Raw genomic sequence first — 15166 nt, 5'->3', positions numbered from 1 at the left:
AATGAATACATTATGAAGAGTTAGATCAAAAGAAAATATGCATGTTATATATGCTTTGCTTGATCTGAACTAAGTATGCACCTGAGTGTTTGATGATGGATGAGATATAATGATGGATCAGGATCATAAGACCTGAAATGACTTATCATTATGTGATCTGATAATGGAGAGACTAGATCTTATTGCTAACACATGTTTTATCCTTTATTTGCTATGATCTGGGTATATCTGAAGTCTTGAAAAGATGCGAAGTTGCAAGTCATTATTTGCAGATCTATACACAAGTTTGCCTTGGTGAAGGCACGTATACACGCTGGTTTGAAACTTACAAGTTGTGTATGCAAAGGAAGGGCTTGTTGTTGAGAAATGACTGATCTATCTGATCAATGCTGCTATTTTACTGATGTTTGTCAATGATGTCTTCATTAGATATAAAGTTAAACTGATTTTATAAAGAGATGGAGTGTGGTTGACTGATTGATTGAGTAAGAAGGGTGGTATTTGCTACTATCTGTTTAGAACTCTGCAATATGATAGTAGATCTACATAATGTCTTTGGTTAGTACAATTTTTGGTTCAGAGGTTTTCTGATTTAGTATCTTTAGAGGTATACGTAAGTTGGGTTACATAAAGTAGCATATACATGCAGGTTGGCTTCATTGAAGTAACGTATACATTATGACATATGATTTTTGAGGTTGCAGTTGATTTTGGTTGTTGATGTAGTGTTATGAGTTCATATATATGTTCTGGTTACAATGATCTGACTGTTCCAGTTGATTGGTTGAATTTTGATTAAGTGTTTGTTGATTGAGTTTTGAGTAAATGGTTGATTCAGTTGTAACCAGAAATTGATGATTGGGTGATTCAGTTATGTTAGAGGTTTCAGTGATTGATTGATTCAGTTGTGGTTGATTCAAATATTGATTGAGTTTCAGAGTTGATGAGTTTCAGTGATTGATTGATTTAGTTGTAGTTATATCAGAGATTGATGATTGGGTTTCAGTGATTGGTTGATGCAGTTGTATTTGACGGTTGTATTGCACTGGTGAACATTTTGAGCTTCAATGTTACTAATGGGTCCAATATGAAAATTTGATGAAACATGGCCTACAAGTTATGATGTGTTGAAGCAAGTGGATCGAGTCTGAAAATTTATGAAATGTGGTCCATGGAGGATGTTGAGGGTTGGATCCTTCAGTGAGGAAGTCGAAGCTTCCTACCAGTAGTAGCTGGTGATTAGACTAGGGGGTTGGAGCTCCCTTCCAGTAGCAGCTAGAGAATGAGTGAAGGTTGTAGCCTTCTGTAGGCTAGCGCATACGTACTAGTAAACATATCAGCCAATACAAGAGATAGGGGTTTTAGCTCCCTTCCAGTAGAAGCTGGAGAATGAGAGAAGGTTGTATCCTTCTATAGGTGGGTGCCTACCTACTGGTATGAGTCTATGCCAGTACAAGATTGTAAACAACTTATTATTTATATTAAAAAGAAGACACAAACAACAACAACAGGTGGTTTTCTCCCGCATTCGGTTTCCACCTTAAATCTTGGTTTTCATGTGTGATGGTTTATTTATTACAACACATGGTTAATGTTTATCTAATGGTTGATAAAGTACTAATGGACTAGCTGAAGACAGAAATATGATGGATTAACTGAATTGTAAGTTCATTGGATATACACTAATTGTCTTAAGAACAGTCGCATGCACACATAGGTTCGATTCAGTAAAGTCGAGTATAGAATGTAAAAAGTTATTGATTTGTAAATACTGATTCACCAAAACACCCCCCCCCCCCAGTGTTTGTACCAACAACGTTTTCCACTTTGAAGGCATTTAGTTGGATGAAAAACAATACTATGATACAATCTAGATCATAGCCATCCAATTCAATGGAGAACATGTGGGTTTTTAAGGAATAATAACTAATTTGGAGTTACACATTTTCATAAAAACCCCCAATGATTCCATGGATCTTCCATTAGGAATTATGATTTCAAACTTGTTCATATCATGGATATAGTAGCATGTGTGTTGGGCTACCCATCAGTGACTAAATTTATGGGTGAGGAAACTACCACTAATAATTAGGATAATAAGTTTACGATGTTTGATGTAAATAATCAATTTGATATATTTTTTTTTTTGGGGAGGGGGATGAAATTCTAGTCAAGACATGTAAGGATATTTTGGGTTCCACGTCCATTCGATCATAGGAAGGAATGCCATTTACTTTTGGAGGAAAAGGCTCTTGAGGCATGGCTTCAACATCATCCTTAAAAATGTCCTCTAAAATGTCCATAAAGAGCTTTTTATTTCTTCTTAAATTTATGCCCGGGAAAGTATATCTCATCACAATTGTAGTAGAGGCCTATAATTTGCCACTCAACAATTTCATCTAGGTTAATTTGTGGATCTTAAGAGGTGGAGAGGGAGTACAAGGATTGGAAAGATGAAAACATTGAACAAAGGGTGTTATTTTGGTTTGGCCATTCATGACCTTTCAGGATTTCTTGGATCTTCAAAAGGCTTCTAACCAAGTAGTGGGCTGATGCATTGAGATGTGGCACATATATTTTACTTTAGATCACCACTAAATAATTCCATGAACAAGGCATCTGACATGCCTTTAGTCTGGAAAGAAAATTGCTTAAATGCATAAATGAGCTCTTCAATTGTATTAGATTGTTTAAGTTTGGTTTTCCAAATCAAATGATGAGTATTTAGTTGAAAGGATGCATACTGATTTACTACAAATTATGTCCAAAAAATATAACCCATGCAAGGGTTCTTATGCCATTACCACCATTTCCAACATTCAAGATCTAGATGCAAGACAACCATAAAATGTTTCAATAAGTCTTTGGTGATTCCATGTAAGGAAAATAGTGTTCCATCTTAGTGACCCATCCTATGGGGTCGAAGCCAAACTTTTTTAGTTCCACTTTAGGGATTTCATGCCATGTCTGAGTAATAAAATCATGTACAAATTGGTTAGAGTTAAGCCCCATCGAACTAGATAATTCAACTGTGTTTGGTTGGGATAGTTGTTCCTTGAATTGATTGTACATCATTATGATATGGGCCAACTATTTTCAGACCGAGTCCAATTTGTTGAGCTTGGAATTGATTGAAGATTTATTTTTATCAATCGATGATTGGGAAGATCCTAGTTGGTGTTGTAATTCATCACACACAATTTCCAAGGTAGAGACGTGGCTATCGAGATCATGCTTTAATGGCCACTATAGGGATGGGGGTACACCCACAAAAAGGTTATTGAAGAGTGGTGCCAATGTGATTAGTGCTACTTTCTAGATCTATTGAGATATGTGCTATGTAATGGGGTGAGTGAGTCCACCAAAAAAAGGCTTATTGGATAATGGTGCCATGACAAACAATGTGACATGAGAATACTGTTGAGATAGGTCCCAAATAGGGGTGCACTAAGGAGACCATTTTTTACTCTTGCTGAATTATACTCACACTTGAATATTATTATGTTAATAAAATGCTCAAATTATATAGGAATTTCATTGGTTGGTAGCAAGAAGCAATGTTTCAAGTGACCAAATGTGTATATTTTCAAGATAGATCCGTTTTACTTTGAGTTTCTAGGATTAGTATATAACAAGATTTCAAGGGTGTTTGGGATAGGGAAGTGCCCTATGTTTTAGCTCTTTGATATATCTTTGAGGTCCAACAATAGTAATCAATTGAATTTGATCTTAGGGCTCTAACTAAGAAGGCTCAATTGTACCCTTAATTGTACTAACTAGTTACCTAGGTACTAGAGAGTAAGCTTCCAAAGTGCTTTCAATGCCACTATGTATTCAAATGGTTGGTTTACTTATCTAAAGTTTGTTTTAGGAAACCTAGAGGATTTTTCATATACTCGAGAACATGTGGAAGTGAAACTCTATAATCATGTACTATTTAATGTGGTACTGCTCAAATGGGTATTGTCATGAATTACAAGGGTTTCCAACTAGGTAACACTTCTTGTATTTCTTATGTGTATGTTACCTTAGTCATATAATTACCGAGTGAAGAAAAGACTGGTGTGTTATTTATATATGCTAGAACATGTCTCTAGCTTGAAAAAATTTCTCCAAGAAATGTGCTCATAAAAGTGCTTTGATAGCACTCGTAGTGTTCTTTATTAGAAAATGAAAATACATAGAGTAAAAATAATGTATTTAACCCATATTTACTATAAAAAAGATAGATTGCAACCACAATAGCCAAATAAAGCACTAGGATGACACTAAAATGGCATACCTTTATTACTAGAAGCAATGTTCAATTGACTCTTTGAGGGGGAACCTCGAATTGAGTAAAGCTCTGATTATAAATAACTTCACAAGATCCATTACATTGTTTTGACATCTTTATATAGTACTTTCTACCTCCTAGCTAGGAATATCCTATATAATAGGTGGAACCTTCTAGTAAGATTTTTTTTGTATCTAGAGAAATCAACAACTGGGTTAGGCTCATACTCGTGTGACACAAGATGATTTCGACGAATACCACTATACCTCTAGGTGAACCAATGCACACGCCCACACACGTCTCACACGGCTCTTTAGGGGGGATTTGAACCTCGGATCACACACCTCACAAAGACTTCATATCATGGTTCTAGTAAGCCTTTTTTAAGTTTATTTCTTTCACACTATTGTATGGTACTTATTTATTAGAGATGGCCTCCACACATAGAAATAATTAATAACATATCAATCTACTTATTGAGTTAGGGATGTTAGGACGTTAACACATAGTCTATCATGCCACTTGATGAGTGGGGTGCCACTTATCCAATGGTGCAACAAACTTTGTCTTGACATGAGTACAAAGTCTGTCAAGAACTTAAGGTTTTCCATTTCCTTGTATCAATTTGCTTTATTCACAATTTTCTTGATTGTTGCCACCTCCTTCAATCATCGAACTATTAAAGGCCCCAATGATGAAGTAGTAATCAACCAAGTTTGAGTGTCCCATTTCTTGGTTGGTCAATTTTCAATCATTGTTATTAAAGGTCTCTATGACATGATAGTATCCAACTTTGAATTTATCTAACATTAAGTGAGATCAAACCCCTTGAGGAGTAAACATTTCCTTAATTTTTAAACTCTAAAAAGGGCTTGCAACTCAAGGGATTTGATCCATCTCAAGGAGTGTTTGGGTAAATACCACGTTATCCTCTCCACTAAGTTTTAACTCTCGTAGAGGGATAGATTGGCCTATTATGATAAGGCTCAAAGAGTAGGTATCCCTTGGGATAGATGTCCACATGAGTGGAACTCAAGACATCTAAGCTCTTTCTAAGTCATAAGTTTTGGTATACCTGGCTTGTGGACTATTGAATATACTCCTAGTGTTATGGTGGTAATGGAAATGTTTGATCTTGGGCCAGATTACTCCAACAAGTTACCAATTCACCATGGTTAAAACAAAATATGAATCTATGAAGGTTTATTTTGTTAAAGGGATTATTTTTTTTAGTTTTTAGTTTAGACTTTTAGTTTTAATAACTTTATAGCCTTGATACATGCCTCTAAATTTACCTAATTAAGTATCTTTGTGCAATTTTTTTCAAAATAAAACATTGAGCAAAAAAACCTTGAGCCTAATTACAGAGCTTAAAGCCTTAAAAGTTATCAAGAAAGTTGAACCCATGACCTTCCCAACTTTGAAAAAGAGATCTCACATTTAGACTTTAACTAACCCTCAAGATTAAATATCTCTATATACTGTATGTACGGTATCAAATTTCTTAACTACATACCACTACAAAAAACAATAAAAAAAACTACCAATAAAATTCCCATGACCACTCATATTATTATTTTATTTTTAATTATATAAAATATTATAGTAAAACCATAAATAAAAAATAATGTAAAATTTAATATAAATAAATTGTGTAATAATATTTATATTTATAAAATTATATATATATATATATATATATATATATATATATATATATATATTTTTTTTTTTGAGGAATGTCACCAACCTAGGCTATAAAAAGTTGTGAAATGTGTGTGCTAAGCTAAGAAATTTTCTTAATAAACCTTAATGTTGAATAGGCTTTGCACTTATCCTTGATGCAAAATCTATTACATAGATTTAATGTTACAACAAACTTTACCAGATATTTATCTTAAGGAAAAGTCTATTGTGTAAATATAAACTATTGGAATTGATTGTCTTAAATATTAAACATGATGCAATGAGTTAAGTTAATAATTTGGTATTCAATCAACATACAAAAATAAATTAATAATTAATTTACTGTATGGTATTTAATATTCACATCTAATTTTACTTATTGATTTACTCTATGGTGTTTAATATTCACAACTAACTTTAGTGCCATATATTTTCTTGATTTGTAATTTTTTATCATTAAGCTATTAAAAGCCCCAGTGACGATAGTGACGACACAGTAATCAACCAAGTCTGAGGGAGGGGATGTAGATCAAGAAATCTCTGGGTCGTATCAGGGATTCTGTTGGTTGGTCACTTGTGTGTAAATAATTGTCATTAAAAGAGTAGCAATAAAAAGTAGTAATCAACTCAATTTTTAAGGGTGGTGACTATATTCCGGTGTGAGTTATTTTTATTTGTTCGTTTGAGAGACCATGGATATATTAATCTTGTAATTACTAAAACGTGAAAGAAAGATCATCCAAATTGAAGGCTTTGTTCTTCTGTGTCATCAAAATTTTCATAACTTGCCACCAACTAACACTAATCTCATATGCTAAACCAACCTAAATAGCAAAGTTTATCAGGAGTTTATAGCAAATAACAGTTTGGGCAAATGGCAGTTGACTGTTCGCTTCAGCACATTAAGGAGTTAGGTGAGAGTGGAAAGACCCGGATAAACGTGTACATATATAGATCGGACTGTGTATATATATATATAGATCGGACTGTGTATATATAACAGTTATTCTGTCATTATTTAGAAGTATCGAAAGAGCCCCACGTGAAGAGATCGGACTGTATATATATACTGTCATTATTGAAAAGTTTTGAAAGAGCTCAACGTGAACGAAAGATATTTCCAGGTTATGATAAGCATCCAGAAATCTGACGCATTGTTTTTCAATAATGATATATTCAGAATTTTGAAAAGTTCACTGATTTCAATAAATCTTTGGCAGAAATTAAAATGAGAAATTAATTCGGAAAATAAACCAGAACTATCACACTTAAAGATTACTAGTATATAAAACCCAGTATTTTCCAATGGCCGTTTTTTTTCTCTCCCATTTAGGTGGACCTCTCCATTTCATCAACACCCTCATTACAGATAATGAAAGCTCTCTCACCTAATCAACAAAATAAAATTGATAGAGAGCCGACGCCGATCTCCAGGGAGAATTCTTTAAAATTTGAAGTCGCGCCTTTCCTGGAGCAAAATAAACAGCTGGCGGTTCTCCATTAGAACATAGGTACCACGCAGAAGTAACATAAATGCAATATTTGCTATATCTGGTTAGATTTCCCATAAAATTTATATAAATTTTTCCGTTAAGACTCTTTAAAATTGATTTTTTTAAAGTAAAATTGTAAATTTAAAATGTAAAACTTATATGGATGCTGTGACTATTTTCAAATTCATTTGTTAAATTTGTGACCGAGTGAAATCGACGAAAATTGATTAAATCGTTACTTAATTATGCATCCCTCTTTTGGTCTGAGGTCCCTGGGCCACATGTACGAATATTGTTGGGGTGTGATGTTAAGGAAACTCTTATTTCCACATCTATGGCTTACTAAATGCCTTCCCATTCATTGGGTCGCGTGCTGTCACGCAGAGGGCGAGCCGTATTTCCCCTGGAAGTGGAAATAGGAAAAGGCGTGATGTTAATTAGTTTAAAACTTCTAGATATTTTTAATTTATTAATAATATTTTATAGAATCCTGCGCTTGTCACTGATTTGATTTGTCGCTGGCCACGAGCTGGAAGATTCTTGAAAGGACAATTAGCTGCAAATACAGGGAAAAATATAAGTTTTTTTCAATATAATTTTCTTCAAGAGAGCTAAATTTACATGGAATTTTCATTATCAAAGAATGGATCATAAATTTCAGCAAGATTCCGGTAAAGAATTATGAATTGTTAGTGGTAAATCCAAAACAAATCAAAACAGTAAAAATATTTATTGATAGCTGAAGCAAAAACACAGAGTAAAATCCCGGGAAAGAAAGCAAGTATTAATAGTACATTAGGACTTTTCATTGATAGATGAACACTTCACATTCACCAGCGACTGGTCCCTCACCTTATCCTTACCAGCAAAAAATAAAAGATTGCGAGAAGCTGGTGCCATGTGAAAGATAGCCTTGGAATCTTACGAGGCTACCTGAGGACGTTGCCTTTTTGCTATATAAATAGGGCTGAGCCTACTCAAGATCTTAAGCTGAAGCTCAGAGTGTGAGCTAAGTGACCGAAACGGAGTTGGGAACGATGATTGTCTTTCTTTTCCTTAATATAAATCTCTGCATGGCTGAGCAATTTGTATGGCAGCCAGGTCAAGAGATCGACACTAGCGGGCTGAGTAGAGCCAGTTTTCCCAAGGGTTTTGTGTTCGGAACGGCGACTTCGGCTTACCAGGTGGAAGGAGCTGCCAAGTCCGATGGACGAGGGCCGAGCATTTGGGATACTTTTATCAGTCAACCAGGTATGCGTTTTTTCACAGCTAAGTCGGTATCATTTGATCAATCATATCCCTGTACCGTAATGTTTTTCACACATTCAGGTTTTTGAGATTTTAGGGGTGTTTGGGCTTTTATTTTCAGGGATTGTAGCTAACAATGCCACTGCCGATGTTACGGTGGATGAATACCATCTCTACAAGGTATATGCTTCTTCTGCCATTTGTCCATTTTGGCCTTTTTTTTCATGAGAATTCAAATGATAAAATGTATGGCTTTTTCAATGGAAGAAGATGATAAAATGTATGGCTTTTTCAATGGAAGAAGATTTTGTAGGAAAAATGTTGTTTCTGTCTTGAGTTATTTAAATGTGGAAATTTAACCGCAAATATTTGTTTCACAGAGCGATGTAGAGTTGATGGTAAAGATGAACATGGATGCCTACCGTTTCTCGATATCCTGGTCCAGGATTTTTCCAAGTAGGCAGATACTCGGGTTTTGATTGCTGTCCAAATTTAATATATGAATGAAAGATTTTGACTGTATTAAATTTATAAGTTAAATATCCAAGTTACTTACATTAAAGCCCATCTTTTGCGTCAGCGTACAATAACTTTCAAAAATATAGAACGGATTCCTGAAGTATAGTTTCTGGATCTGGGATTTAGAACCCTGTTTCTGAAGTTGTGTGTATTTGATGATGCAGAAGGAGCAGGTCGGATCAATTACAAGGGTGTCCAATATTACAATAATCTCATTAACTACCTGCTTAAAAGAGGTAATTGTGCTCAAGTCTGATACAGATTCCTTCGGCTATTGCATTTTCGAATTTTCAAAATGTAAAACGGGGAATTCCAGTAGTATCCTAATCCTCGTGATAGGAAGAATTGTAGTTCTGGCGGCTTATTCTTATTTTATATCATCTGTTGCTTCGTGGCTTTCATGCTTCTTGCAATCTATGTTCTAATGCAGTTGTCCCGTTAGGTTTAGTTATACCTACTTTAAAAAGTTCTATCATGCTGGTTTTCAGTGTGTCTTACTACATCCCTGTTCATGTTCTACAATATTTCTTGTGTCTTTGCTCAATGCTTGTATATCATTTAAAATGGCAGTCTGTGGTTCAAATGATTTGTGGTCTATGATTCTTGAGATTCTGGCCTATTTGTATTGATGACTTACCTTTATTGGCATGAACTCAAATCTCTGTAGTTTGTGATCTATGATTCCTGAGATTCTGGCATATTTGTATTCATGGCTTGCCTTTCTCGGAAGGAAACTTTTAATCTCAGCAATTTGTGATTTATGTTGTACAATACTTCCTATGAGTATGGCCACTTGGATGACTACTGATTGGTATACCCTGTTTGTGTTCATGGCTAAAACCTTGGTTTATGTGGTGTGGACTGGTGCATTCCTGTGATTATGGTCTATTTCCATTGAAGTTGTGTATAATAGAAACTATTGCCTGCGTTTCTCTTTTTTGCAATTTCCGCAATTCAAAGTGTTATCTGTAACTAAGGCCCTCTTGTTCTTATGACATTTACATTGTTAGCCTTTGGTCTTCACTAGCTGCTATTGCTAAAATTTGACTTCATTTTTAGATATCACGCCCTCTGCAATTTTCATCATTATGACTTACAATACTTCTTGTGGGTATGACCTGTTTGATGGCTACTGATCGGTATGGCCTGTTCGCATTCATTACTAAAATCCCGGATTCTGTCATGTAGAGTGGTGCATTCTTGTGTGTTTCTTGTGGCTTAGATCCAGTTAAGTCCTGTAATAAAAACATTGCATATGTTTCTTATTGTTGTAATTTCTTCAATTCAAAATATTTTCTGTGACTATGGCCTTATCGTTGTTATGACTTTTATATAAAAGTTCTCTCAGTGTTACCGTTTAGCCTTCACTAGCCGCTGTTGCTAAAATTACATTTCATTTTTAGGTATCACGCCCTATGCAAATCTTTATCACTATGATTTACCCGAAGCGCTTGAAACAGCCTATGGAGGGTTGCTAAATTCTAGAGTTGTGTAAGTTATCTAGATTTCATTAGCACTGATACGTAGCATGTAATTCAAAACCCATCTCATAATTTCCAGCTTCCAATACTTTCCATGATAGTAGTAATAACATATATATCATTTTCTGTTGCATAGTGAGGACTATGCAAAATTTGCAGAGTTCTGCTTCAAAACCTTTGGTGACAGGGTGAAATACTGGATGACATTCAATGAGCCACGGGTTGTTGCTGCTCTTGGTTATGACAATGGCATTTTTGCTCCTGGAAGGTGCTCTGCTCCATTTGGGAACTGTACAGCAGGAAATTCTGCGACAGAACCCTACGTTGTTGCACACAATTTGCTGCTTTCACATGCTACTGCTGTAAAGATTTATAGAGAAAAGTATCAGGTCAGACCTGCTACAACGTAGCAAAAAATTGCTCTATAATTGTTAACAGCATGAACTGGCCACTGATGCTGAAAACTTTTTCAACTGCAGCCCATGCAAAAGGGAAAAATTGGGATACTTTTGGACTTTGTATGGTATGAGCCTCTTACAAATTCCAGTGAGGACCAGGGAGCAGCTCAAAGATCAAGGGATTTCCATATTGGATGGTATGTGTGAATTTCTTTCTTCCCTCTACTTATGTTGAATGGTTTTCTTTTAATAGTATTCGGCATTTCTTATCAAAATTGCACACAAATTACAAGCCACAAAATAACACATGGCTACCCTTGGTTTCATATTTTAGGGTCTATGTTTTTCTGTATTTTGTTTCTGTTTGATAAATTTGTCTCCATTCACGTTATTCTTGTAATAAAAATTTGTTATTTGCTTTCATATTTGCCAGGTTTCTCCATCCTATTACCTATGGGAAATATCCTGATTCTATGGTGGAAATAGTTGGGACAAGGCTGCCCAAGTTTACAAAGGAACAGTCCCAAATGGTTAAAGGTTCAATAGACTTTCTAGGCGTTAACCAATACACTGCTTATTACATGTATGATCCTAAACAACCTAAACAAAATGTAACAGACTACCAGATGGACTGGAATACAGGCTTTGCATGTAAGCTTCTTTATGCCTTTCGATTAGATAGCCATCGTTTTATGGTATCTTGCATATTTTGTAGTTCAGCTACCCTACCCCTACGGTGTTGTGACATACACAATGTCATAAAATGCCGATATTTTGTTTGAATTCTGCTTGTACTTACTCCTTGATGTAAAAATATGGCAGATGTTCGCAATGGAGTGCCTATTGGACCAAGGGTAAGCTTTCTTCTCTTCTCAATTGCTGTGAACGTCCTTATCCAATCTCAAATTGCAGCAAATTCTTTCACTGATTTTAAAATACTAGCAGTTGTCAGGTTTCCAGCTGGGCTGCTTGTGATAAACTCCCTGTTCTGCTCTAATCAGTCATGACCTGATCAAACTTTCTACATATGATCCCAATACACAATATTGAATCCCCTATCCAAATGCCATGTTCTAGGCAAAATCAAGACATTTGCATTCTATTCTTGTATTTACAATGCATCATGAATGTTGCTGAATCTGGCTTATTTTAACATGGGATTTTACAGTACACTGTCAAATTGCATTTACAGGGACACAATTTATAGAATGTGTTTTATGCTGTTTCTTAGGATTACAACATTTTTTAAATGAGAGTCTGTTACCTTCACGTTTTTGATAACCACTAAAGTTAGTCAAATTCTGTTGTAACTCGTAATATTTCGGATTATTTTTAGGCCATGGGTTACTGTATTTTATATAGCTTCTCTATGCTCGGTGTGCCCTGCAGAGTAGCTTTTTCTCAACATGATTTTTTGTTTGGATGGACTTACAGGCGAACTCCAATTGGCTTTACATTGTGCCTTGGGGTTTATACAAGGCCGTCACATACGTAAAAGAACACTATGGAAATCCAACTATGATTCTCTCTGAAAATGGTAACTTAATGACTACCCTAATTCAATTGCTAAAGCTACCTTCCCACACTCCATTATGTTAAAAGCTGCGTTCAAATAGCGTTGTAGCACTAATATGGAAAAATATGTTTTAATACTTTGAAATGTTACTGCATTTAGTACTGTTTGTGCAACATGGAATGATAATAATGGCGTCCAGGATTGACATTAGCAAGTTATTCATGTGAGCAGGAATGGACGACCCTGGAAACGTGACACTTCCAGCAGGACTGAATGATACCGTCAGGGTTAACTACTATAAAAGCTATTTGCAAAATTTGATTAATGCAGTGAATGACGGGGCAAATGTGGTGGGATACTTTGCATGGTCTTTGCTGGATAATTTTGAGTGGAAGTCCGGATACACCTCAAGGTTTGGAGTGGTTTATGTGGATTTTACTACTCTGAAGCGATATCCAAAGATGTCAGCTTATTGGTTCTCTAAGCTCCTCCAACGTCACTAGTCACCCCAACTCTGCTGTAAGTGGTAGCACTAGTTATGTGTAATCTCTCCGGACTGAGAAGTTCTAAGTCCCACCATCCATTTTAAAATATAAAATAATAATAAATGATTTCAGAGTATGGATCTGTGGGAAAAGACTTCTCAAATGCTCTCTTTGCACATAAATGGGGATTTATAAATTATATTAACTGTGTATAATATAATATTTTACCATCTATTTATATAATTTTAAAGACCTTGAAAAGTACAATTTTATAATTATCTTCCTCTCTTGGAAGCCCAATTATAGCATTCATATGATAATACTCAACATGAAAGCATATGACATAAACTACTAAACGTTTTCACAATAATGGTTAAACATTAAAATCTAAGTGTTATATATACTAATTTTGATTTTTTCCAGCAATAATGGTATAACATTAAAATATAGTGTAAATAACTAATTTTTTTCATTATTATTATACAATTAGTATAGGCAATATGTAAGGCAATATGTAAGTGTAGGTGCGAGGTCGTGGCTGTATTTTAGATGTTTATTTGTTTGTTTTTATTTGTTTTTTTAAATTAATTTATTTATTAGGGTTATATTTTTAGGGTTATATTTTTGCAATTTAAAAATATGCAAGTAATTATTAATATTTATTAATTTTTAAAACTTTATATATATAAAAGTGTAAGTGGGAGTGGGAGGTTGTGACTAGAAGTATTTATTTACCTTTTTTAACTTTTTTAATTTAAGTGTTATATATATTTATAGAATTTAAAAATATGCACGTCATTATTAATACTTTTTAATTTTTAAAACTTTAAAAAGAGAGAGTTTACCAATATTCCTATACATATATTTTATTTTCTCATATATATATTTTATTTTCTCATATATATAAGATATATGGTGTAAAAAAAATAAAAGCAAGTAATCTTGTAAATTAAGATGATGAGATAAACAATTATACACAATTTTCAAAATTAGTTGATTTATGATTGATGAAAAGTTATTCACAATTGTAGAAAATAATAAAGGTAAACAAGTTTTATATGATAATATGTTGATTCATGATTGATGAAAAGCTATTCATAATTATAGAAAATGATGGAGGCAAGCAAGTGGATTTGGGACATCTTTGTATGTTACATTGTGATATTTGGTGAGTCACTTTGCAAAAACAATCACTTCTTATTTTTGGTTTAATGGCTCTACAATCACCAACATTTATTGTGTAAAACATATGGTTCGTTGATATAAATCCTACCACATAGGTTGCTTTCACAGTGAGTTTTTGAATGTGCCCCATCACATCATGCAATCTTGCACACAAAAGCTTGAAGGTTGAGAGGGAAGAAAAGATTAGGCACACGTGTGAAGTTTGAGATGGAAGAAAAGATTAGGAGGTTGCTTTCACCCTTCTCCATTACATTATGCAATCTTGCACACAGAAGCTTGAAAGTTGACAAAGAAGAAAAGATTCGGCACAAAAGCTTGAAGGTTGGGCTCAATCTTGCAAATAAAAGCTTAAAGGTTGAGAGGGAAGAAAATATTAGATTGGGCTTTAAGGAATCATTCAACAACAACAAGGCTTGAAGTCATTACAACAAGATACTCAATATGGGCTTGAAGTCATTACAACAAGATACTCAATATGGGCTTGAAGTCATTACAATAATATACTCAATGTAAGTTCAATGTGTCACTTGCAAGAATTGAACCTAGGTGAGGAGAATAACAATCATTTCTCCCAACCACTCAAGATAACCTTAATAGACCACAATACAACCCATAGATAATATGTTGAAGTATAATAAAACATAGAGATGGTTAATGTTTTTTTATTGAAATGTAAGTTAATATGTTTTAGTTGATACATCATATCCTCTTAAGGGGAGGGAATTATTTGGAGCATATTATGAGAAGGTTTTTAAATGTATTTGTGACACAGTGATGGTGAACCAAGAACCTAAAGTGTATTGAGGAAATGGTATGTTGTACTCATTACGATGGTCAAAGTTATAACAATAGAGAGAGGAACAATATGAGCAATGGGAG

General features: G+C 34.4%; 1 protein-coding gene across 1 annotated transcript; it reads left to right on the top strand.

Moving 5' to 3' along the window:
- The first annotated feature begins 8270 nt into the window (after window positions 1-8270).
- Window positions 8271-13238, top strand: LOC149179208 (beta-glucosidase 1-like). The gene is made up of 11 exons (XM_089420564.1): window positions 8271-8706; window positions 8825-8883; window positions 9084-9159; window positions 9387-9458; window positions 10626-10713; window positions 10840-11092; window positions 11183-11298; window positions 11535-11752; window positions 11924-11955; window positions 12536-12638; window positions 12849-13238. The coding sequence occupies exons 1-11, from the start codon at window positions 8493-8495 to the stop codon at window positions 13118-13120; spliced, it is 1503 nt and encodes a 500-aa protein (XP_089276690.1). The 5' UTR covers window positions 8271-8492; the 3' UTR covers window positions 13121-13238.
- The last annotated feature ends 1928 nt before the right edge of the window (window positions 13239-15166 follow it).

Source organism: Pinus tabuliformis, chromosome 4_1 (genome assembly GCF_031772625.1).
Source record: "Pinus tabuliformis cultivar Carrire ecotype Pingquan chromosome 4_1, CPIR1, whole genome shotgun sequence".
NCBI lineage: Eukaryota > Viridiplantae > Streptophyta > Pinopsida > Pinales > Pinaceae > Pinus > Pinus tabuliformis.
Note: the sequence above shows the minus strand (reverse complement) of the source record. Positions and strands in the feature narration are given on the sequence as shown.

Bases quoted from the DNA above. Each gene is read 5' to 3' on its own strand.
- LOC149179208 (XM_089420564.1), top strand. From the start codon at position 8,493: ATGATTGTCTTTCTTTTCCTTAATATAAATCTCTGCATGGCTGAGCAA. The intron at 11,093-11,182 runs GTCAGACCTGCT...TTTCAACTGCAG, and splicing joins TTTATAGAGAAAAGTATCAG to CCCATGCAAAAGGGAAAAAT. The intron at 11,956-12,535 runs GTAAGCTTTCTT...ATGGACTTACAG, and splicing joins GAGTGCCTATTGGACCAAGG to GCGAACTCCAATTGGCTTTA.